This window comes from Exophiala mesophila (assembly GCF_000836275.1).
Source record: "Exophiala mesophila strain CBS 40295 unplaced genomic scaffold supercont1.4, whole genome shotgun sequence".
In the NCBI taxonomy this organism is placed as follows: Eukaryota; Fungi; Ascomycota; class Eurotiomycetes; order Chaetothyriales; family Herpotrichiellaceae; genus Exophiala; species Exophiala mesophila.
The window spans coordinates 3917738-3940783 of record NW_015622507.1 but is presented as its reverse complement, the minus strand read 5'-3'; the positions used below and the strand labels follow the sequence as shown (position 1 = coordinate 3940783).

At 50.8% G+C, this 23046-nt stretch overlaps 6 protein-coding genes across 8 annotated transcripts; 4 read left to right on the top strand and 2 right to left on the bottom strand.

Moving 5' to 3' along the window:
* Positions 1–2362: 2362 nt before the first annotated feature.
* PV10_06485 (uncharacterized protein) lies at positions 2363–4539 on the top strand. Its single transcript, XM_016371286.1, has one exon. It carries the CDS (start codon positions 2593–2595, stop codon positions 4360–4362), a length of 1770 nt encoding a protein of 589 aa, XP_016223579.1. The 5' UTR covers positions 2363–2592; the 3' UTR covers positions 4363–4539.
* Positions 4540–5555: 1016 nt separating this feature from the next.
* PV10_06484 lies at positions 5556–9809 on the top strand. Of its 3 annotated transcripts, none has more exons than XM_016371283.1 (3): positions 5556–6057; positions 6286–8835; positions 8888–9809. In XM_016371283.1, the coding sequence occupies exons 1-3, from the start codon at positions 6052–6054 to the stop codon at positions 9122–9124; spliced, it is 2793 nt and encodes a 930-aa protein (XP_016223576.1). In that variant the 5' UTR covers positions 5556–6051; the 3' UTR covers positions 9125–9809. The 3 variants fall into 3 exon arrangements, with proteins under 3 accessions (XP_016223576.1, XP_016223578.1, XP_016223577.1); XM_016371285.1 differs by having other exon boundaries at positions 6111–8835; XM_016371284.1 differs by having other exon boundaries at positions 5556–8835.
* A 329-nt stretch (positions 9810–10138) lies between these two features.
* Positions 10139–11273, top strand: PV10_06483 (uncharacterized protein). Its single transcript, XM_016371282.1, has 2 exons — positions 10139–10556; positions 10648–11273. The coding sequence occupies exons 1-2, from the start codon at positions 10531–10533 to the stop codon at positions 10928–10930; spliced, it is 309 nt and encodes a 102-aa protein (XP_016223575.1). The 5' UTR covers positions 10139–10530; the 3' UTR covers positions 10931–11273.
* On the bottom strand, positions 11217–13248 carry PV10_06482 (uncharacterized protein). The gene has a single exon (XM_016371281.1). The coding sequence runs from the start codon at positions 12900–12902 to the stop codon at positions 11439–11441; it is 1464 nt and encodes a 487-aa protein (XP_016223574.1). The 5' UTR covers positions 12903–13248; the 3' UTR covers positions 11217–11438.
* A 1658-nt stretch (positions 13249–14906) lies between these two features.
* PV10_06481 (uncharacterized protein) lies at positions 14907–16665 on the top strand (the record flags this gene model as incomplete). Its single annotated transcript, XM_016371280.1, has 2 exons — positions 14907–14998; positions 15054–16665. 2 exons carry the CDS (start codon positions 14907–14909, stop codon positions 16663–16665), a joined length of 1704 nt encoding a protein of 567 aa, XP_016223573.1.
* Positions 16666–16745: 80 nt separating this feature from the next.
* On the bottom strand, positions 16746–19815 carry PV10_06480 (uncharacterized protein; the record flags this gene model as incomplete). The annotated part of the gene is made up of 4 exons (XM_016371279.1): positions 16746–16966; positions 17073–18598; positions 18658–18894; positions 18947–19815. The coding sequence occupies 4 exons, from the start codon at positions 19813–19815 to the stop codon at positions 16746–16748; spliced, it is 2853 nt and encodes a 950-aa protein (XP_016223572.1).
* Between the last annotated feature and the right edge of the window lie 3231 nt (positions 19816–23046).

Below are 23046 nucleotides of genomic sequence, written 5' to 3'. Positions count from 1 at the left end.
TGAGGTGGTGTTCTCCTTGACCACCGATCCAGCAAGGGTGGCGTTGGCAATCTCGGGGAAAACAGCAACCCCATCGTCTGGATAAGCGGAGCAGGTGGCATTGGGGTGCAGTGGGCAAGCATCCGAGATACAGATTGCTTGAAGCTGAGGTCCTGCCGAGGCTGGAATCACAGCTGCCTCTGGTGAGCAGCGGAATCCAAACGTTGCGTCGAGTGCTTTCTGAGTAAAGTCGCCATCAGCTTCACTGAAACCAACAGATCGCCCAGCAAGGACGATCTGCTCATTGAAGTAGCCCGACTCCCAGGGGTCTGAAAACATGAATCTGTGTTCCTTGTTAGACAGCTGTCACTATCATTTCTTTTTCAAGGCTCTCGTACTTGTGCACTTCGTACATGCTGGCCACGCCCAGGTACTTGGGGAAGCCAGTCTTGCCTTGCTCGCTGCATCCGTAGAATTCTCCAAAGTATTGATACACGTGGGTGAGGAGGTTGCTGTCGCCACATTAGTCTCATCAAGACCCGAAAGATCTGCGAGCCAACTTACAATTGATTTGAGCTGTTGGTGTTTGCAGGGATGTCGGACAACAGTGCTTCGGCACCGCCATCGTCCAAGAAGTTCTTTGCGATACCGACATCGCCACCGTCGTAGCCGTTGGATGAGTAGTATGCCCCCGTGAAGTAGTTCAAGATGTTGACTTCATGGCCTGAGAAGTTGCCAGGGCCAGCAATGCCTGCCACCGCAATTCCAACATTGGGAGTCGTGTAGTTGCCCAGGATGAAAGTATGGGTGATCAGTTGCATTAGCCTCTGTTGATTTTCTGCTGTGTTCTCCCCAATGGCAATTGGAGTGTAGTAGTCACAGATGGACACATTCTCCGGTCGCTGAGCGTTGACGATGCCCAAGGCAGCAACGAGGACCACTGATTCGAGGAGCATAGCTGTGTCGTGATCCGAGATGTCTGGGAGAGTCTCGAGGTAATGGATGTATGAGGTGCTGATCGAGCGGGAGTGCTGGCTTTCATACGAGGGTAGAGGGCAGCTTTATAGAGACACCAGCCAAACCCATCGTAACTTGGGACTCCCTTGAGCTTCCCTCGCACAACCCTTGTGAAGAAGGCGATCGGGGAAAGAGGGGCTCGAGTCCACATTCGAAGCTCCCTTCTCCTATCAAGCATCGTGTCGCAAAGATCTTGAATTCAGGCTCGCCGCCCAGCCTCGTTGTAGTATTTCATTTCGTGGGACGGAGCCAAAAGCAGAAGGTTAGATCCAGGTACGCCAGAGATGTCCAGTCAGGAACATGGGGACACACCAATCAATCGAGATCAATTACACAGCTGAGGGTTTGGGTATGATTCATCTCGCGAAATGAAGACTTATTGAGAAGGTGCATTTGGACCCCACAGACACTGATCGAGTCAAGCCCACGTTTTGTGCAACAGCATCCTGGTTCAGGGCCGGCTAGAATGTCGAGACAATCATTGGCACCGAACCTGAGGGTGAGATACAGTATTATAGCATCATACATAACTGGCAATATGCTTGCCGTGCAACATCCGTGCTTGGCCGATGCTTTCTTCGCTTGTTCGCATACATGGCTTGCACCTTGGCACCCTGACATTGATTAACTAAGACTGCAGAAAACACCACAGGGCGGTGGTGACGTTTCGGCAACGATGGTAGACCTTCTCAGAGCGGCAGCAAGTGCGTCAGATATTGAGAACTTGAGACTGATTACTGCATGCTCATCATGTGCCGAATCTTGCATGAAGACCCGAGCCTAACCAGTGGGAGGCAAGCGGACGGATTGTTTGTGTACACCTCTTGTTGATGATGGCACAGCCCTGCCAATGACCGAACTGATTATCAATTTGTCACTGGTCTTTGGCCTTGAAAGGGGGCCACGATCTTCAGAGCAGCGGCTAATCCGTCGGAGATAGAAGCCATGAATGAGAACCATGCGTGCCATGTCATTGTTGGTATAAATTTTAAGAGATGCACTGACTGGTAACGAGACTAAGCACATCAGTTAAGCCTTGGGGTTCGGGAGCTCCCTACGGAGTAGGGACATGCAGCAACTTAGGTAAGTAGTATCCCTGAAGCCGCCCAGGGGCCCCTCGGCAATTAGACCTCCACTTCTACGATCTGATGCCTCTGGTGGCTCAAGATCGAAGAAGGACATATCGACTCTGTGATCCGCAGTTGACATGCTACGGTCGCGTGTTGCTCTAAACGCGATCAATCGCTGGCCACACGTGCCACAATGTCCCGCCCACGTGACTATCGTGGCGAAGACAATTAGGAGTCGATGATTGACGTGTCTCCAACCCGCTATGCCCGTTCATCTTGGCCGCGTTTGTATGTACGGTGTACTACAATCAATCCCTCGAGTTGCCATCTTGTCATTGACAGCACCATCTCAAGAACCCTCTTCCACTGCAGTTGTTTCGTTCAACTTCCTAGAGGCCCTGCGTGTCTCCCCGACGTCCTCTCCTCTCCTGACGTCGACGGTCAAAGGTGTCCTGAGTCCATCTCCCTTTCCGTTCGGCGGCCTGCCACTTGTCCACTCCTTACGCCCACGCCGACACCACGGATCATGTCCAGACGGCCTGCTGCAGGCGCCGACCGAGCCGCACAAAATGCACAAACTTTAAAGGCTCTGGTCAAACTCGAAGGCAATAAAGTCTGCGCAGACTGTAAGCGTAACAAACATCCACGATGGGCGAGCTGGAACCTCGGTGTCTTTATCTGCATTCGATGCTCAGGCATCCACCGTGGCATGGGTACCCATATCAGCAGAGTCAAATCTGTCGACCTCGATGCCTGGACTGACGAACAACTTCAAAGTGTGTTAAAATGGGGCAATACAAGAGCAAATAAATACTGGGAGGCCAAGCTTGCTCCAGGTCATCAGCCATCTGAGGCCAAAATCGAAAACTTCATCAGGACAAAGTATGATTCAAAGCGCTGGGTCATGGATGGCCCCATGCCGGATCCTTCTACGCTGGATGTCGATGGTGATGACAACGTTCCCCTATCTATTGTGCAGGAAAAGGCCACGATCGAGCGCTCTACGTCCCAAAGACAGCCCACAGTAGCAAGTTCCGCCTCGGGAGGCACTCAACCGCTGGCTCGCCCTGCTCCTGCGTCCAACGTGAATCTGTTCGATGATTTCGGTCCAAGCCAGCCCCCTGTACGCCCAAATACTGCCGACATTGCCCAACCGAGACCGTCCCAAACGGCACCTCCTGCCCCCAAACCAGCAGCAAAACCGCAAGACTCCCTGCTTGGACTGGACTTTTTTGGCAATGCTCCATCTGGTCCCGCTCGACCGTCAAGTGCGGCGTCAAACCCTCTTGGAGCTACGAATTCGCGAGGTGATCTGAAGAGCTCTATTCTATCCTTGTATGCGAGCGCACCTAAGCCTCAACCGGCCCCTCAACAGCAGCATGCACGTGAGCCTTCCTTTGGCGGCGCACCATCAGTTACATCCAAACCTGATGCCTTTGGAGGGCTGGCTGACGCATTTGGTGGATTGAGCTTCCCCAGCTCGGGCTCGGCTGCAAAATCTCCCTCGCCACCACAGGCCTCTTCATCGTCGGCTTTCTCTGGCTTCGGCAACTTCACCTCCTCCGTCCCTGCAAAAGCGACCCCTGTTGCTCCACAAATCACATCACCGCCGCCTCTCAGTGGGGGAGGATTTTTCGACAGCATCCCCTCCAAGCCTGCGACTCAAAAAACGAACCCGGCACCATCGGGAAATTCAAACGGCCTTGACTTTTCCTTTGCGACGACAGCAGCCGCACCCCCAGCAACCAAACCCACATCTAAGTCATCGTCGTCAATGCCTGTGGACCTGTTTGCCAACGACGACTTTGGCGGCTTTGCAAGTTCCACTCCTGCCTCACCCCCAAAGCCAGCTGCTCCACCTGTGGTCTCGCCATTATCTAGTGGAAGTCACATGACATCTGCGTTCAATCTTTCGTCCCAACCTACACCACAAGCAGCACCGAGTAAGCCCACAGCCGTACCTCAAACTTCAGCCCTATTTGATCCTTGGGGTTCCACTGGAAACGACAGTGCCGCTTGGGGCGCACCGGATCCCGTGCCGGCCAAAGTATCGAGTCCAACGATTGAGCTCGGTCGGCCACCAGCGCGGATCACTCCGAATGATGTATCGGGCGGCTGGGGAGAACCAATCTCGTCAGCTTCCAAATCAAAGGCAACACAACCTACGGTCACAGCGGATGAGGATTTTGGAGGATGGACCTCGGCATCAACAACACAAACACCAATCAGTGGGCCACCTAAAGGCAACGGAGGCTTTGGGGGGGCTAGTGATCCATTTGATAATCCATGGGGTTAGAAAGACGTCGAGAAGAGGTGTTTTCATGGTCTATTTCGAGGGACCATAGCAGCAGGAGAGACCAATTTAGCCTGCAATCTGACCTGCTCGGTGACCTTGACTTGGTGAAAAACAAGACGACCGACGAGGTATGATTCGATAGACAATATGATGAGCATGATACAACCTACGTCTACGACTAATCTTCTTTACCCGCTGAATCTAGATAATGAGGCGCCTTGCAGTTGTGCAGCTTCTATAAATATAGATGTGTACGCAAATCCCAGTGTCTGAACTCTGACGATCCATCATTATTAATTGGCTAGATGGGGAATTCGACATTGGATGGAGCAGCATTGCTGGTGAACATACTGCAAGTCGCCAGGTCGGTTGTAGCGTTCGCATATGTTTGGGCTCGATGTATCGGGTGGGGGCTTCATCTGGCGGCAAGGATGATTAGCGGAGACATGTCTGGCCAAATCAGAGTGAACCGGAGGCTCGTCACCAAACTAGCCTAGCCACGCCTAACCTACAAGGAGCAAGGGGGTCGGGTCCCCTACATAAGCAAGTCTGAGTAGGCAGTTAGGGCTCGGTCCTGGTCTCTGGGCGGCAGGGATTTCCAGGATCTCAGGGGCGTCCAAGCTTGCCGCTTCTACTTTTTAGACTACTCCGTACTTTACATATGATAATGAGGGATAAGGGGACTACGCAGCAGGTTCTTAGGGTCTGTGGGCTTACGTCAATTCTCGATATTCGCGGAACGTGCATGTCAGGTTGTCACCGCCAAAATCAGAGTCCGAATGCCGCCCATAGACCAAGATCTCCGCCGTCAAGGATAGAGAAAAATGGCAGATTCTTGCCCAACGTGCCAACTCAGGAAATTTAGATCCGGGCGCCTCAGGCTGCCGTTGTGCCCACTTGTGCCATTCTAGCTAGAAAAGGTTACCAGGACTTTTGTGGCAACTCCAGAGGCACCCAGACCATCGTCTTAGGCTGTTAGCACTCCCTAGATACCTAGATAGTCAGAGTAGTGCAACCTAAAGTGCTCTATATCCTTGACTGTGTTGCACTGGCGTGCATATTGTAGGGTAGTAGGATAGAAGCTGCGGTGCCGCTGCCAGCTAGGGTTATGATACGCATGCTGTCCTGCCCATATCTCTCCCGAACGTCCGTGGTTGATGGCACCTGACGGGAGGACTGAACCTAGAATACATCCCGTTTGAGCTAAATTCCACGTCCGCGTCCGTCGCCCGTGGCACACGTCGTTTCCTCACATCCAGTACGCCTCAACCTCTCTCTCCCCACGATTTCCAACCTGGTCGTTGTATTTCAGGCTTATCAGAGTCCGCGACGCCATCCCCGATCAGTCATCAACCTAGTTGCTGAATTCGTAGCGCCGCCCTTTGCATCCTCCCCCAGACGATCCCCCAACGCCGCACGACGACCACCTCCTTACGATACTCTCCTCTACCCACCGATTCACCTGCAACAACAACCAGGTGCTAGCTGCCTTGCATGTCAACCCTTCACGTACCCATCCTCCATCCCATCCGAGTCCGATGATTACAAGACTTTCGACCGTGAGCAGCTACCTGCCACAATCGGCCACAGCCTGGACCAAATCATCGAAGATCAGGCGAAGGCCAAGTGCTTGACATCATATTCGTTGATATTCTTGTCTCGGAGATATCGCGAGACTCTATCTGCTCCATGCAGGTTGGTCCTCCCTCCTCCCTCAGCTTTAGATGCCATGTCTCCCAAGACCCAAGACGTGGACAGGCAGTTGTACTTCTGGGCCCATTTCTGGGCATCGAGCCTTCCCATAACCGACATCCTCCTGTTTGATCGGCAAACTAATCATATCTTGCCACTCGCCCTTCCCAAACGCTCTTTTCCCCGTTCTCATCGCTTCGCATTGTCACTGACAACCTTCACGCCTTACAGACTTCCACGCGATCTCGAGATCCGGGCGCAAGCTTCGCCGCGCGTAAGGGACATCTTCCTCAGCTCTCCATCAGCGACGAAACCCATCATGTCACTGAAGCCATTGGGTTCATGTATGGCGATGATAACGAAACAGATATGAGAAGCCATTCCCTACAGCAGCAGCAACGGCGTCCACACCACAATCACCGTCGTCGACCCTCTAACCCCGACCACCATGTCATGCAACAACCAGAAATCACCCTTAATGGTAACCACATGCCTCGAGACATAACCCCAAGAAGACGCTCTATCCCTCGAAAACAACTCCCTCCTCGAGACCCACAAAACGCCATGTCCATTGAACACCAGAATGGAGGCTCACAATCATTTCCTGCTCTTGATTCTCCCCCCGATTCGCCTGCCCCTTCTGCCTCAACAAAGCCCTCCTCGCGGCAGAGGTCTCCTTCCGAAACCGCAACCTCCCATTTCCCCCTCAATGATATTGAATATGAATCCAGCCCAGCGGCTGTGGCGCAAGAGCTGAGCAATTTACAAGCCTTGAGGAGGATGTCCATGAGTGTTGGCGCTACAGACGATCCAGATCTTCCCCAGCTGAACGCTGCAGCAATGCCTGGGATGCCTTCATCCTCGGCCAGTGAAGACGACTCATCGCGGCTTTTTTGGGTACCTGCAAGGCTACATCCAGAGCTTGCTCCCAAAGAGTTCAAATCATTTCTCGACAGCAAAGTGGAGCAGATCAGGAGGAGATCTGGCGAGTTATCCACACTGTCCAGCCCTAACTCCTCTCGCTCAAACTCTCTAAAGGTCGATGAGGGTGGTGGTGGGCTCCGCCGCAAGAAATCAATGCTGTCCCGTCAAATCAACAGTTCAGTTGGCTATCAGGACGGGGCTGATCGTTTGGAGAGGAAGAAGTCGCAGTCTCGTCGAACAGCCCCCAACGATCCGAATCTACAAGAGTTGGAAAATCTTGTGGCCCACACAGTTGGTTTGACCAAGCCGGAGGTGCCTCTGAGTCCACCCCAAGAGGCTACACCGGATGTCATACTCCCATCAGTGCCCGGGTCAAGCCTGAAGAGATCCACAAGAACTACGTATCGTCGGGGCGGTGGCGGGAGTCTCAAGGGCAAGGGCTCGGATCGGGCGACCTATGCTCAAAGGGCCGCTCGGAGAACGGCTACAATGGGTTCCCTAGATCCTGTATCAGACACACAGGAAGCCGTACCAGCTATTCCTGCTCTCCCTAGCTTTGGCTGGTCAGAGCCGTCAGAGGAATCACCAGAGCCATCGAGAGGCCAATCCACATCTCCGTCAAAGACTGCGCCCACCAACTTTTCGCGACCAGCGGGCAGAGAACCCTCCCCTCCTTCCTCCGTGGGTCACGCCTCACAAACACCCTCCTCCTTTGAGTCGATGTTTGGCGAGGAACACAAGGGGAGATCCAGCTTCTCAAGTAACCCTGAGTTATATCGCACACGGACTAGGTCCAAATCACCACCATCAATGGGCTTCGAGAGGAAGCCTGTGCCGCAGATTGTAGAAGTACCGCCGACCGATGATTTGGACTCCTCTGTTCAGCCAGCTCGACCATCGTCAGCACCTTCGGTCCAACAACAACAACCACTGCGACATCCAGAAAGGGTTTCGTCTCGAGAGGAGTGGAACAAGACCCCCTCTCCTCAACGGCCGGGAATGCCTTCCCGCGAATCTATGCACATGCTGACCAATAAGACACAAATCATTTCCAACAATCTTCCGCCTCAGTCGCGACCCTCACAAACACTCGAGCAACCCTCGCCTCTTCCTGGGAATGACACCAACACGAGCAACCTTTCATTTATTCCTACTTTGACAGTCGACAAGCGAGCTGACAATAAGAAAAAGGAAGACGCTTCGAAGAAATCTGGCTGGAGTTGGGGTTCTCTTGTGGGAAAGCAGGAGGGTGACAAGGAGAAGAGTGAAAAGCCCAAGGCTAAAATATTGAAACCTCCACAGCAGCATGACAATACCCGACTTGATGTCCTGCAGACTTCAATCGAAGGAAACAAAGGCCGCGAAAGCATCGTCCTCGATCGCGAGGGCTTGAGGCTGGAAGAGGAACGCAAGAAGGAGAGCCAGCGCAAGTCGGCAGGGAGTGACGGCAAGAAAGAAAAAGAGGGCCTTTTCGCATCACTCTTTGGTGGCAAAAAATCCAAAGGGGACAAGGAAGAAAAATCGCGAAAGTACCGAGATCGTGGACTCTCGCCGGAACCACCGTACCGAGAACTCAGGCCCGACGTGGATTACAATTGGGCGAGATTTTCGATCTTGGAGGAGCGAGCGATTTATCGGATGGCACACATCAAATTGGCCAACCCTCGGCGCGCGCTATATTCCCAGGTATTGCTGAGCAATTTCATGTATAGTTACCTGGCCAAGGTCCAGCAGATGCACCCGCAGATGAATCTGCCGACCAGCGCAAAGCAACAGCGCAAGCAACAGTCGACGAAAGACCAGCAACCACAGCAACGGCAACCAGAGGAGTATACCCAGTATCAACGTTATCAGCAGGTGAGTTGAATGGACCCAGCACGATAGAAGATTTGCTAACGCTAGGACCCAGCAGCAGGAACAGCTTCAGTCTGGGCAACAAACAAGCCCTGCACAACAAGATGCGGGAGGCGACGAGCATGACCGAATGGGACAAGCATCTAGCTCCCGAGACAGCAACTACACGACGAACGCCAATGAGCAGCCGTACACAGTTGGAGGTCACTCGTACAGCCACCATCAACAACAGTCGCAGGGGCTTGGGCATAACAGGTCTCGGCAAGATAATGATGCGGACGAGATGTGGTGATGACTGGGTTGATTGCATTGTCAATTTTGAATTTCCCTTTGCACACAGGTGATTTTCTCACCGAAAGTTTGTCTTGTTATTTGTATCTTTCTACGAAGCAGTCTGAAAGCGGTTCTCAGACGACTCTTGACTTGGAGAACATTGAAAGAAGGATGACAGGGACAGAGTCAGAATCTTCAGCCCGAGTCGACATATTTTCTTTGAGCATAGCGGATGGATACATGAAACGAACATGAGATGGGCACAAGCGAACATTGTTGAAGTTCTGATATGATGGACTGGCCAGGTGCCGGAAGCCAGACACACAAGATCAAGGCAGTATCTTGCGGCTGTGATAGCACGGGCCAAAGCAGAGTTGTTGATTCATTGGAGGCAAGTGAATTCAGGGCGAGGGCAGCTTGAGTGGATCTGTTTACTTTTCATTACAGACCGATGTAATATACTAGGATTGGGAGTGCTCCAACACTCGATTGATCTAGGTTTAACATTTGTACATAGACGTCGCCGGGATAAGGAGAGGGTGTGGGCAGTAGGGCGGGCATAGTAGAAGCCCTGACCTTGAATCAGTGAGGGAGGACGTGAAATCTAGTCCTCTAGTGATACGACTTAACGGCAATGTCTAATATCTCTATTACCAAATACTTGATATGGGCAAGATGGCATAGTGGAATAAGAGACATACAGGCTTCCAAAATCTTCATTATCTTCATCAGCGTCTGATAAGTCCGCGCATGACAAAGGCACATGTAAAACATTATCCATATTCAGACTGACGACTTCCTAATTTAGCCATAATAGATCAACTTTATGGGCCGACAGTAGATGGTTGGGAGTTCATCTCAAAACCGGGAGAGCTGCAGTAGTTTGTAACTTACGGAGTAGTTGTGAGGTCCGAGTGTCTTGTCTGATGCGATGACATTGGCCAAGCAATGCTCCAGCCACTTGACTGCACCCGGCAAGGAAGGAACGACCTACGAGTATGACCTACCACCTTCCACCTTCCCCGGCATGCCGCTGTGGCTGAGCGCAGTCTGCAACAAACGACAATTGATGCCACTCCCGTCCTATATTCCTTGACCTTGCATCTAAATCAAAGCACACCACCACGCAGGGAAATACAAGATCACTCACCATTCAGAACAGCTTCAGGACCTTTGACAGATTACCCTCGTCCCTCCTATCGGCTCATTCGACCCTGCAGACATACTACCGTCCTCATTCATCATCGACGGGACCAAGATCAACGTCACACTCACACTCGCGCTCACGATTCTCTCTTCTACCAGAACACGGTTGCAAAGAATCAGTCACGCCCACCTCTCTAAATTCTTCTACGCGCTCGCCTCATCTTCAGCCTCCCCGTCTCGTCTCTCCTCCCCTCCAATCCCACCCGACAATCCTCCACCATGTCGGACGCCTATGCCCGCGAAGAGTAAGACAATCCCTCTCCCCTCTCTTCCACCTACTAAACCCCTTCCCCATCTCCACTCTCATAATTCTAACACTCTTCTCCCTCCATCTAGACAAAACAACGCGCTCCTCGCCTCCCTGTCACAAAAAACCTCTGCTCTCAAACACATCACGCTCGACATCTACGACAATGCGCGCAGTCAGGATACGCTCGACAACACCAATGAGGTGTTTAGCAATATGAGCACTACTATCAGAGGCAGTGCTGGACGACTCACGAGAATGGCTAGGCAGGGTGATAAAGTGGCGGTGTTGAAGTTGGCAGGAGGGCTGGTGGTGGTGATTTTGTTGTTGTATTGGGTTGGTGGTTGGATCTGGGGGTTGTTGTTTGGCTGATTTGATTCAATCAATATGGAATATCCTGGAACTTTTGTCGGTCGTCATGTCATCGGCGAGGAACGATTCGGGACGAAACTAGGTGGATGTGGTGACAATCGAGCAGCAGCAGCAGCAAGTTTATGTACGTTTATTCAGCCGGGCGTTGGGCGTCTCGCAAGAGTGTCTGTTCTGTTTTCGTGGTGTATCATGCCAGGACGAAGTAAGATGAAGTGTATAGCGAAGGAATGACATGGAAACACGAAAAGAACCACAGGAAGCTTCGATTTATTACAAAACGGCCTCTGTTGTCGTTTTCCTATTTCCTTTTATTTTTGGTTTGGCATATTATCTAAGATTCTCGTCATTCACATGTTTCTATTCTGTACCATCCACAGGATACGATATCCTGGTTTTATCAGTTCTTTCTCGAGACTTGTTTGATTGGTGGCATTCATCCATCTACCAGCCAGCGAGGTGTTCGAAATTCGATCGATCCACCTTGTGTATGTGTGTGATCCTCCGCTCCTCACAGAGCATCTTCAAAGTCTTCATCTTCATCACTATCTCCTCCATTTCCAAGTCCAGTTGCGTCTCCAAACGAGACGCCTGATGTAGGGCCACCGTTTTCGAATTTGACTCGTTTGTTGGGTTCCCCGCGATCACCAAAGCTTGATGCTGGAGTGTTGGCTTCGCTCGAATCGTCGTCTTCAAATTCACGCTTAATGCCGTTGATGGCTTTGGGGTCGGCGAGGCCATTGCGACTGAACGACAAGCCCTGTGATGAACTCGCAGGAGTACCTGCGACACTTGTACCGACAACGTCTTCGAATTGGAGGTCATCGTCTTCTTCGTCTTCCTCGGCATCTTCCGCCTCTGCCCGCCGCTCGGCTTCTTGCCGTTCCCGTTCCATTTCCGCCATATAGGCGGCCACTTCATCCTGCATATTTGGAGCTGCAAGCGAGGATGATGATGTGATGGCTGATGTCGTATTTTGTTTGAGTGGACTGGGAACATCGGGTAGAGGCTTTTTCTCGTCGACCGAGCCCTCGCGCTTCAGCATAGGGCTGTCGTCGTCGGCTGCGGTTTCTGCTTTGATGGTGTCGGCTGCGGAGTCTCCTTTGATAGTGTCGACAGTGGCGCCTCCGTTGGCACCAATTGCGCTCTGTGTGTGCCATACGGGTAGTTGATTTTGCTTCGCCAGCAACCTCTTCCGCTCCTCCTTCTTTTCCTGCTCTTCACGGTCGGCCTGGGCTCCACTCGTGAGATTGATCGCCAGATTCTCCACCTTAACCATCTCCGGCCCACGCTTCGCGTTTCTGTCGTCCCGCTTCAACTCCATGTACTGATTGCCTTCGCGACCACCTCTCTCGCGAGGAACTTCTTTCTTTCGTTCCCAAGCTGACACGAAATCATTCTCGGGAATATCCTTGTGGTCGATCTTGAGGAGGATATCATCGAACTTCTTCAACTGAGAATTCAATCTCAGGATCTTTTCATGGGATCCCTTGTCTTTGACGGCCTGTTTGTTCTGCACGAGAGTGGCGCCGCATCGGTCGCAGAAGAAACCTTCATCACCAATTTTGTCTAGGATCTCCAACTCTTCATATTCCGCCTTGCACCGGGGACATCGCCAGTCCTTGCGCTTGGTCTCGTCTTCCTTGTACAAATCGTTGACCTTTTTGCGGAGTTTCGCAATCCGATACTTGATTGCGTCGATGGCTGGGTGAAAGGGCGAATAGTAATAGTCTCTTGTGACTCCCCGTTGGGTTCCGACTCGGACTTCGACACGAGAGTGGGTGGTGAGTAAACGGGCGGCTTTGAGGGGGTTGATGAGAGCGCGGATATCTTTTGCTTGAGACGAGCAGATGATGGCCATGTCGTCGATGTGGAGAACTGAATGAACCATGAGGGCATCAATCAAAAGGATTTGTTTGGGGTGGGAGAAGAAGGTGCGCACGGCTGTGCGAAGGAGGGTTTTGGCTTCTTCCATTTTGAATAAGGAAGAGGTCCAAAGAGACAGCAGAGGCGGTAGAGGCGGCAACGATGAATACAAAGCTGGCGGTGAGCTTCGAGATTATGGCTGTGGAAAGGTGTTTTCTAGGCGCTTATCAATGTTAGGCGAATACTGGCGACAATAAAGGTTGGGAAAAGGTCTTGAGAACCTGCTCAAGGCTTCGAATTAAACTGGGCAGCCATACCAAACCTTCGACTAGCACTCAAGCAGTAGAAAGGTCGGATATTGCTGTGCGGAAGAGGCGGTAGAAAGGTGATCCTCAGAAGTTAGAGGATGGGTGGGAAAGATGAAGAGGGGAGTGAGACTCAAGTCGACATGGCATGAATTAAATGCGGGCGGAGAGGAACGACGAACGACGAACGCGGACCAGAGATGAACTACAGTTGAACGTCTTGGCGTCTGTTGCCATGTACGGTTAAGCGCAGCCTTGTCGATGGCTCTTACCCACTTTAATGGAGATCCTCGCAGGATGGGCAAGTGGACACAGTGGGGTTGGTGGGTAGCAACTTCCATTCCTCTCGGACTTCTGCCTAACTCTAAAACTTCCAACCCACGACCTCGTCCGCATTTCAGAACTTGTCTTTCTTCTCATCATGAGTAACATTGCTCCTTGGGTAGGGTAGGTAGTGGTCGAGCTAATGTCTCTCAACTTCATCCCGTCCCTATATACAGGTATTTGAGGATAAACAATCCTCTCGAAGGTAAGTGTCTGGCTCTTCCACCTGGCTGATACCGGACTGCCCTGGCCGCCATAATGAGCGTTGTCAATAATGGAGTGTCAACCCAGGACAATCCTAGAGAGGGCCGCCTAACAGTGACCTCATTCGCACGGGAATGACTCAAACACGACCTTGTCAATACTACCAATCGCAGTACTGAAGAAGCGAGTCAGGACCTTCGTCCGTCGATCCGCACCCCAGAAATCAAAGCCAACCAGCAAATTTTCTGTGTCAAGATAGGCAATGACCGGAATACTGTTGCCGTAGATGAAATTCCACTTGGATAAGTGTTGATCAGCACTAACTTTCGAGGCATCACATCACAATTATTCTTGACTTACACTTTGTGCATATCCCACGACTGGATCATTGACAACCCCTCCAAACACCGCTTGGTTATCCTTCAAGAAGCTCTCAGTGACCAAGGGAAACCCCGGGTCTGGAATGTGTTGCACGAAACATGACGGTCGGCTGCCGACACTTGGCCCCACCGACCACAGCTTGTTCAGGACCTGCCCATCAGCCGTTGTATCGGTGTAGTCAAACAACGATGAGGCAAAAGCGCTATCATAGCTCTCATCGACCCGCACCTTGCCCAGGGTCGCCGAATTGTACCAATACCCGGAGGCAATGTGCGACACATTCATGTCCCTGAAATTCACAGCATTAGCATTCAATTTGTTCTCTGTTGCAGGTCACGAGTGCAGGTCACCATTTGTGCTGAATGAAATGCCCTCGGAAGTCCGCCACAACGGTTGGTATCGGAGGCTGCACGAATGCAGAAGAGAATGCGGCATATGAAGCTGGAAATGGCCCAGTCTCAGAGAGTGTTGCGCTGCCCCCCTTGAGTGCACCAGCCATAATGAACGCCGTCAATACTTTCATTGCATCCATTGCATTTGGACCGACGCGTATCACAATCTTGTAGTCGCTGGAGCGGATTCGGCACTTTACTTATACTGCATCGGTTCATAGACATGGCTGAATAGTGGTGGCAGATCTTCGCAGCCAATTCCTTGCAGCATCTTCCTACTCAAAGGGCACTGAACACGATATTGATCTCCATCTGTGTCATAGAATTACTCGATACCGTCAGTTAAGTGGCCCAGCAACCAATCACTCGGTGTTCGGTGTTTGAGTTTCAGGTCGCCCCTCAGTACTCAGGCACCAGCCATTCGCCAACGACGTTCAAAAAAGAACACGGCGGTATGCATCGTTCTCTGAGAAGAAGCAAATTGCATTATCTGACGGTCATGATTCAATGTCATCTACATTGATCACCACACGCCTCAAGCTTCCTAAGCGGACTAGGGTCAACGTATGCCAATCCAAGAAAGGCTGTTTCACTTGCAAGTGCGTCCTCTCGAGCGCATTCAACAGAAGATAGGCCAAATGTTGACATCTTCAGGGCACGTCGCGTCAAGTGTGATGAAGCAAAACCTAGCTGCCTAATGTGCCAGAGAGTAGGCAAACTCTGCCAAGGTTACAGCTCGTCTACTTCTCAGGACTCCGCCATCTTGATCAACAAACATCCACCATCAAATGGAAGTGTGGCAAACGGCCTTCTTCTCGACCTAAACAAAGATACTGGATCGTCGCAGCATCTTCGTCTTGGCTCTCAAGTGCTTCTGCGGGATCTGTACGGCACGTTGATGCTGAATGGAGATTCTGTCTGCCTAGATGTCTTGCCTCAGTTTACTCTACTCAATGATGCTGTCGCGCGAGCAGTGGCTACCTTCGGCGCCGTCTATGAGGCTGTTTTTATCTTGAGGTCGCAGCGCGGCCTATTATCTGCGTCTGCACATTACACTAAAGCTCTTGCTTCATTGTATGATGATTTAGCAGCAAGAAAAGATGGACCAGTGCCGGCATTCCTGGCCAGCATCATTTTGGCAGCTTCTCAGGTTTTAGTGCAACATTATACCGACTCCTTGGCGCATATAAGGGGAGCTTTCACAGTACTAAACAACTTTATATCTCCTCCAGGCGCCATCGGGGCCAGCTCTCGAGGTATCGCGAGCCTCCCTCTGTCCAAGACCATCGAAGATAGACTTTATATCTTCGCACAGTCTCTAGATGTCCTAATAGCATGCTACGTTCTCCACAGGGCTCCAACACTCCCGGCTTCTTTCAATGCAGACATACTGAATGAACCTTCCTGTACCAGTCATCCTCAGAATGCCTCTGTCTCCCTGCAGACATTGATCCACCACTGCTACCACGTTGCGAACCAAGCATCGCCTTTCAAGTATCAATCTACCTCCAAACATCCTGCGCAGGTCGTTGACCAACAGAGGCGATGCATAGCCTATTTGAACCAATGGCTCATCAAGTGCGACATGGACAGGCAAAAGTGGGCCAAAGAATCCGCACACAACCAGTCCCACAATCTCTACCTGCTTCTCCGGGTTCAATGCCTGAGCACGCTGATATATCTATCGACCATCCTGAGTCCTCATGAAATGGCGTACGACTCCTATTCAGTGTATTTCGAACAGATCATAGACTGCGCTTCACAAATCTTCCAGAGCCTTTCCACCAAATTGTCCACACGATCCCATTGTCCATTTCGGCTGCAACCTGGACTTGGCCAAGCTCTGTTTCTGACCAGCCTGAAGCACCGGAATCCCAGTCAACGTCGCATCGCCATTTCATTACTCTCTCAGACTGGGATCGAGGGGCCCTGGAACTCTGCCATCCTCTGCCAGGTGGCTCGACGGGCCGTAGAGATCGAAGAATCAGCATCGTTTCCTGATCCTGATTCTGATATGGTCGGAACAGCCCACCGTCATTATACCGAAGACAAGAATTTCAACCGCAAGATCCCGGAGCGCTATCGTTTGAATGGCTGTGGCATGAACTCTGAAGCTGGCAACATGGAAGCCAATAAACCCGTCATGGTGGACTTTAGTCTGTGCAACGATATGGAGGCCATGATCCAATCATCAGACTTTGAAGATCCTAGACACTGGACAATATGGAGGGAATCATTGGAGGTTTGCAGTCGCTTTTTTGAATAAATAAACACCCTTTCGATCTTGGGTATTCGTAAACAGACGTAGTTCTGATCGACTCTAAGATAGCTCAATGCACAACAATATCAAACTCTAGTTTCATCCATACCAGTCTTATCAACAATTTCCAGCCACCGCTTCTGGACTTCTCTGACCCGTTCTGGCGAGAAAGACTCTGCGTAGTACTCTCTTTCGCCCTGCATGGCTCTCTGGCTTCGAATTGTCTTTGCAATGTCGTTTCTGCGTAGAACTTTACTGACTGAAGCATCAATACCCTTAAGCGGATACCCCACGATAGCGCTGGCGGCTGATTTCCTTGGTCAGCAGAGAGTACATCCATAATGTACATACAACAAAAGCCGAATTGTCGCCAAGGGGAAAGTGGAAAGGGAGAATTCACAGCATTGACATACCAGCAAAAAACTTGACGGGACATCCCAAGCCGCCTTTCACCAAACCCTTGGCGAAACCGAGTGCGCTGGCTTGGACTAAATTTCCATTGGTCTTGTTCTTCTCGCTGCGTGTATCTTGAGAAATGTCCCTGCTTTCGAATCTGGTATCCATGTACCGTTGGTCACCATTACGCCAAGGCTCAAGAGCACCCATGATGGGCTGGGTGAAGATACCGGCTATGCCATCGTAGACACCATATGCTAGGCCGGAAGTGCCGGCTTTGATGCCGGAGCTGATATCTCGAACTACAGGCGTTGGCCTTACCGTCGGGTCGTGGTATAACAGTGGTAGGTTATGTGCGCCGGTTGCCATGGCTGATGTGAAGGCGCCAGGGGCGCGCGCTGCTGCTTTGAGTACTCGAGCCGTGCCTCTGACAAGATACGTTCCAGGTAACGAGTGGCGAACATCGTTGTCGGTTGAGGATGGAGGCGAATGGTCGCAGGACATGTCCTGAGTTACAGATGAACTAGATGCTCGAGAGGCGACCTTGCCTTTGTCAAACGCTTTGACGCCTAGATAAGGTATGTGGCCGACCTCGGTCAACATCTCTCCCATACCTCGAATGGAGTCCCAAAGTAAATCCAGGACCGCCCACGCTGCTCCTGACACTGGCTCAAACGGACCCGAGGACACATTGTGTTCAGTATATCGTAGGATTGCTAAATGTTCAAACGAGTCTGTGGGAATAAGGTTGTGTTTGCGGAGAAACACAGCAGCCAGCGGACTGAGATTGATTGAGCTCCCGTTCTTAGACTTCCCCTTGGCACTAGACCTTGACTTTGGGGTATAGTGATATGTCGCGATGTGGTCTGGGAACAAAATGCACCGTGGGATTCGGGTTTTGTGCAAGTCGGCATTGATCAATTGAATAGTGGTCTCCAAGCCATTCTCGCCGTGGACTTTGCTTCCGAGATCCCTTGCACGAAGTTGCAAACTAGGTTCTAAGGCTTGTTGAATTGCCGAAGCCAAGTCCTCGGCCTTGAGAGTCGAGTAAGGAATCGGAGCCGGACCGATTCCTGCTCGAAAGACCATATTTCCCCAGAAGAATTGGTCGCCGAAAAAAGGAACGACTATTGAGGGCCGTCCAGCGGTAAGGCTAGAGGCTGTAGTACCTGCACCTCCGTGATGAACGACCACGGATACTTTCTGGAAGAGCTGATCATGGGGGATATCTCCATGGAGGACGAATATGTTGTCTCGATTCGAGGAGTTGAAGCCTTCGCCAACTTTCAGACTTCCCCAACCACGTGCAAGGATTGCACGAACGCCAGTGAGCTCGAGAGCTCTCAGGATGATGGAGGTTAGTCCGTCTGGGTCGTCGATCACGATCGAGCCGAATCCGATGAAAATTGGACGACTTCCACTGTCTAAGAATTGCTGCAGAGCTTCTGGCATGTTGTACTTTGTCGGACTTGGTAGCAAGAAGTAGCCTGGGACACTGATAGAGGATCGCCAGTCGGATGGTTTAGGAATCAAAGTGGGTGACCTAGTCAATGTGTCAATCAGTCTGGTCTGATGGATTGTACATGAACTTAGGTCACTGACCAGCAATAATAATGGGGAATTCGTAGTCGGTGCAGCATTCCGGGTGCTAGAGTTGGGTTGATAGGTTCGAGGCCTAGAACCTGATATCGAAAACGATTTATGACACTTCCCAGGCCTTGCCAGATGATAGCATCGACTAGGAAGTAAGATAAAAATCGAGCCAACCTCACGTCCACGCCCGACATGTTGATGTCGACAAGAGGATGAGGAAATTCCTTGGTGGGAGACCAAGGCATCCTAGCAAAGCTGGTGAGTGCATGTAGAAAGTGCGGAACATGTTCAGACTTACGTGAAAACGATGTAGAGTGGTATACCGAGTTTCTCTGCACAATGGATATGTGCAAAGGAGGGTGGATTGGCAATGATGGCATCGGCAACGAAGGGTATGGGATCTGATTGTTGGGGAGCAGACTTTGTCGATTTAGTGCGACCGAAGGGTTTGTATTTTGCAGCAGACTGAGTCGATGATGGTTCATAGCAAGATTTCCAGCATCCAAGCATCATCTCACCAATAGTCTTTCTTCGTTTGTAGACCTCACCTCGGGCTACTGTTTCGAATTTGGGCATAAGTCCAGGGTTGCGAACCATATATGCCATGAGCTCTGCGGGATCACCGCCAATACTAAAGAATTCGATTCCATGGGATTCAGCAAGGGACTGAAAGATGGGATGTGTTGCCAATCGGACTCTATGTCCCGCTAGCTGGAGTCGTTTTGCCAGAGCCAGAAAGGGCTGGACATCGCCTCGTGAGCCGACGACTTGAATGACGATGTTCAAGTGAGGTGGAAGATTATCGAACTCGGGAAACGTGGATTGTGCATCTGAGAAGGACGAAGAACGTGTGCTTGGGGTCTCGGCCTTGACGTCGGTGACGAAAAGCTTATAAAGCTTTGCGGTGTCTTTGCCAAAGTGCAGAGATATTCGGCCATCTTGTCCTGTAGGAAAGACCGGTTCTGTGGTTAAGACTTGATCCGCAGAGAGGACGCGATCTAACTCCTGTGCAAGATCAAGAGAGCCTCTCCTAGAAGTTTGCGAATTCGATAGGTGGAGGCTTGGGCTGGGATGGTGGTCAGTAGGAATTGAATCGTAGCTTGGAGGACCTGTGTGGGCCTGTTCAGCCTGGTCGTCAATGGAAGTGAATTCGGACGGCTTTCCCATATTGCACTCTAGCTTCTACCGCACAACAGGGCAACAAGAGAACGTCGGTAATTGATCACAGTCAAAAGGATGTTGTTTGATGATCATGGGCAACACGTCGAAGAACCTACCTGTGGGCTCGCACGTGCGGATTTTATCGTTGCCATCTTGAAGCGGCACTGGTGCTGCCTGTTATAACGCGTCATGAAACAAGTGTGTTCTTAGCGATATCGTACGAATAGAGTAACGAAGTGTTGATGGAGGATATGCAGACCCAAGAGTTGAGCCCCATCGTGGGGAATGCCATGGGACCTGAAAGTCAAAGACCGATGGACATATGATTGGCCCATGAGAGCCCACAATTACGAAGCGCTCGCGACGCTCGCAAGATTTACACAAATGAGGACTTCAGGCCGACACAGACAACTCTTGTGTTATCGTTCTGGATGGTTTGGGCGGCCTTGACGTATTCATGAAGTGAAAAAGGAAAAGTGGCAGCAGAAATCTTTAGTAAGAAGGTCCTTACGGACGTACTTTCCCTTGCTGCCCTAATGAAAGCCCGAGGGTCTCGTCTTGGCTGTCCATCTTCGTAATAGCGGCGGGATATATTCTTGGTCACGGGATATGGGATTGAACGACATCTTTCTTGTTACTCAAAACCTGTCTATCATCTCTAGAAAATCATTGCCGATCTCGCCCGTCCAGAATGCCTAAAGCTCACCGCTCAATGTTTGAGTCTCGATGAACATGCAAGGCCTCGGCATTGCGGTACCCTCGACGGACATAATCCTTGTAATATGGTTCCCAGCCTCGCTCAGTCAACTCCAGGAATGAGCTGACAGAGGGCCGTAACTTGGGGTCAAGAAGTAGACAACGCTCGACCACAGCACACAGAGCCTTGCTGTAAAAGCCGCTTTTGTATGATCCACGAGGTCCCAGAACCGAATAATCCCACTTTCTCAGCCTATCCTCATGATCCTCCATCTCATTGACCTTGGTGTTGAGGTCTCGATTGTCCACATCGAGCCTCATCAGGCCGTAGATGATGGCACCCGCGGACCAAATGGCATGTGCCATGGTGAAAGGATGAGCACTTCCTCCAAAGACGTTATTTCGCCATTTGCGTCCATAGTGGCCCTTCCTCCTTTGTTCCTGTTGGCTTGTGGTGAGTCACCAGACTCGAAATTGGAGTCAGTTGCAGCTCTTACCGGTGGCATCCAGCATATGGTTCCATGTTTTCTTAACAAGTCACTGTTGTCTTTGCTCGACATGCTTGTATATTCTGCAAGGCCCCAGTCTGCAACTTTCAACATAGGATAGTTCATGCCATCCTTCTTGTCCGGGGCATCGCCTAATAATACTGTGAATCACATTAGCTGGGGTGAGATAGAAGCTCGAATTCTCGTGTCTTACTGTTTTCATCTTTCAAGTCCAGATGTAGCACAAATGGATGCTTTCCTAGGTTTTCAAATCCGTCGAATCGGATCTTACTCATATGTTCGACGGTTCTGGCCATGTCTCGTAACAGCTGCCATAGAAATGGTTCTGGAATTCGATCCCTGCCGTCCAAAGTCAGCATCAAACGTCTAATCTTGAGGATACGACTTGGGCGGCACTGACGATCTTTCCTGCTTGTAATACTTGACCAGTGATCTCAAAGTTCCCATCTTACAGACTTCCATGTACAGTCTCCAGACTTGAGGCTTTTCCAGTTTGAAGAAATTGACCTTTCGAAGATCTGTCACATTCTTGCAACCTCTTTCCTCGAGTCCATTCATCAGAATGACCTCCCACGGAACGGTCGGCTGGCCACCTTTGTCGACCTCCCAATGCGGCGCTTCGGTTTGCTTGATCGCGACAGACTGATGGTGCCTAGATTAGCCAAGTTCGCTATGAGTCATGACCTCCAATGAGACTTACATCTAGAACCTCTCCACGCTTACCATACTTGTGCCAGAGACCAACCACGCCGAAACTCCCTCGTCCGAGAAGAGCTCCACACTTATAAGTCAGCAATGACGACTCCGAGATGGAGTGAAGAAGGGGAGAGGCTCAAAGAAAAGTAGCATACCTCCCACAAGTCTTCCTCATCAGGGTCGAACCTGGCTTTAGAAAGTGCAAAGTCGCGGGCAACCTTATCATACCATCTCTTTTCTTTCCATTTGGCCTCACGATGTTTCTTCAACTCAGTATCACGTGTCCAAGAAGCTCGTTCGTACAGAGGTCTAACCTCCTTTCCCACCCATACACGCATGGCAGGTTCACGGACAAGGGTTCAGGGGTATTGTAGGGCGAGGTGAATGGGCAACAAAATCAAAGCAAGATATGCGACAGAAGTAGGTAATTGAAAGTCGAAAACAAACCTGTATGAAGGATATGAGGATACCGCCGCATGCGGCGATATATCAAGCACACGTGTGAAGGGTCCTTAGGCTAGGGATTTCATTATCTCTCGAGAGGAGTGTAGTGAGGTGCCGCAAGAAGCGATTCTTAACCTAGATAGCTTCTTGTTGGATCTGTTTGCGCCTGACTCATTGTACATGATGTCCATTGTCAGGAAGGAGATGTGCAGTTGGTCATTGTTACAGTGTGATCAAAGAAAAGGAAGACAGGAGTGGGAAATTGTTGCTTGATATAGATTGTTCACGTGATGATCACATGACCTCGATTACTGTACAGTGTGAGAGTATGAGACGAATAATCAGGAAGCAAGACAGGGTCGAAGCCACTTGCATCTGGGCTTCCCAGTCTATTCCTCAAACACACATACGGAGTACTCCTGATGGTAAAGTGGAAATTGGTGTGAATGTACTATATATACTTCCGCCTATTTTGGTTGTTTGACCGCATCTGGCGATATTTCCTCTTTGAGAATAAACCCACTACGCCAGTACCAAGGCACACCAATCAATCGACAGCCCTATCGACATTTCGTCTTCGCCGTTCTCCATACCCCAAGCACCCAGGCACCGAGATTTATTTTAGTAGCCATGTCCATGTCCACTAGACGAGCGTGCTCCATATGCCAGCCAAGAACCACCTACCAATTCTATCTTAACCGTCGGTTCAGCCTTGCCAGCGGAGATGAATCACTCCGACTCGATGGTCCCAAGAATACGGGGAAGTTAGGTCAAGTCGACTTCAAGTTCAGTCAAATTTCCATGTTCGGTGTGTTCCAGCCTCTCGATTGTCGTTGGTGGAGATTGTTTCACGGGCTCGGAGCATCCTAACATGCTCAGATATGCCATTTTG

Coding starts and splice junctions, on each gene's coding strand:
- PV10_06485 (XM_016371286.1), top strand. CDS start 2,593: ATGTCCAGACGGCCTGCTGCAGGCGCCGACCGAGCCGCACAAAATGCA.
- PV10_06484 (XM_016371283.1), top strand. Junction 8,836..8,887: donor AGTATCAACGTTATCAGCAG/GTGAGTTGAATG, acceptor GCTAGGACCCAG/CAGCAGGAACAGCTTCAGTC.
- PV10_06483 (XM_016371282.1), top strand. CDS start 10,531: ATGTCGGACGCCTATGCCCGCGAAGA. Junction 10,557..10,647: donor GACGCCTATGCCCGCGAAGA/GTAAGACAATCC, acceptor CCCTCCATCTAG/ACAAAACAACGCGCTCCTCG.
- PV10_06482 (XM_016371281.1), bottom strand. CDS start 12,902: ATGGAAGAAGCCAAAACCCTCCTTCGCACAGCCGTGCGCACCTTCTTC.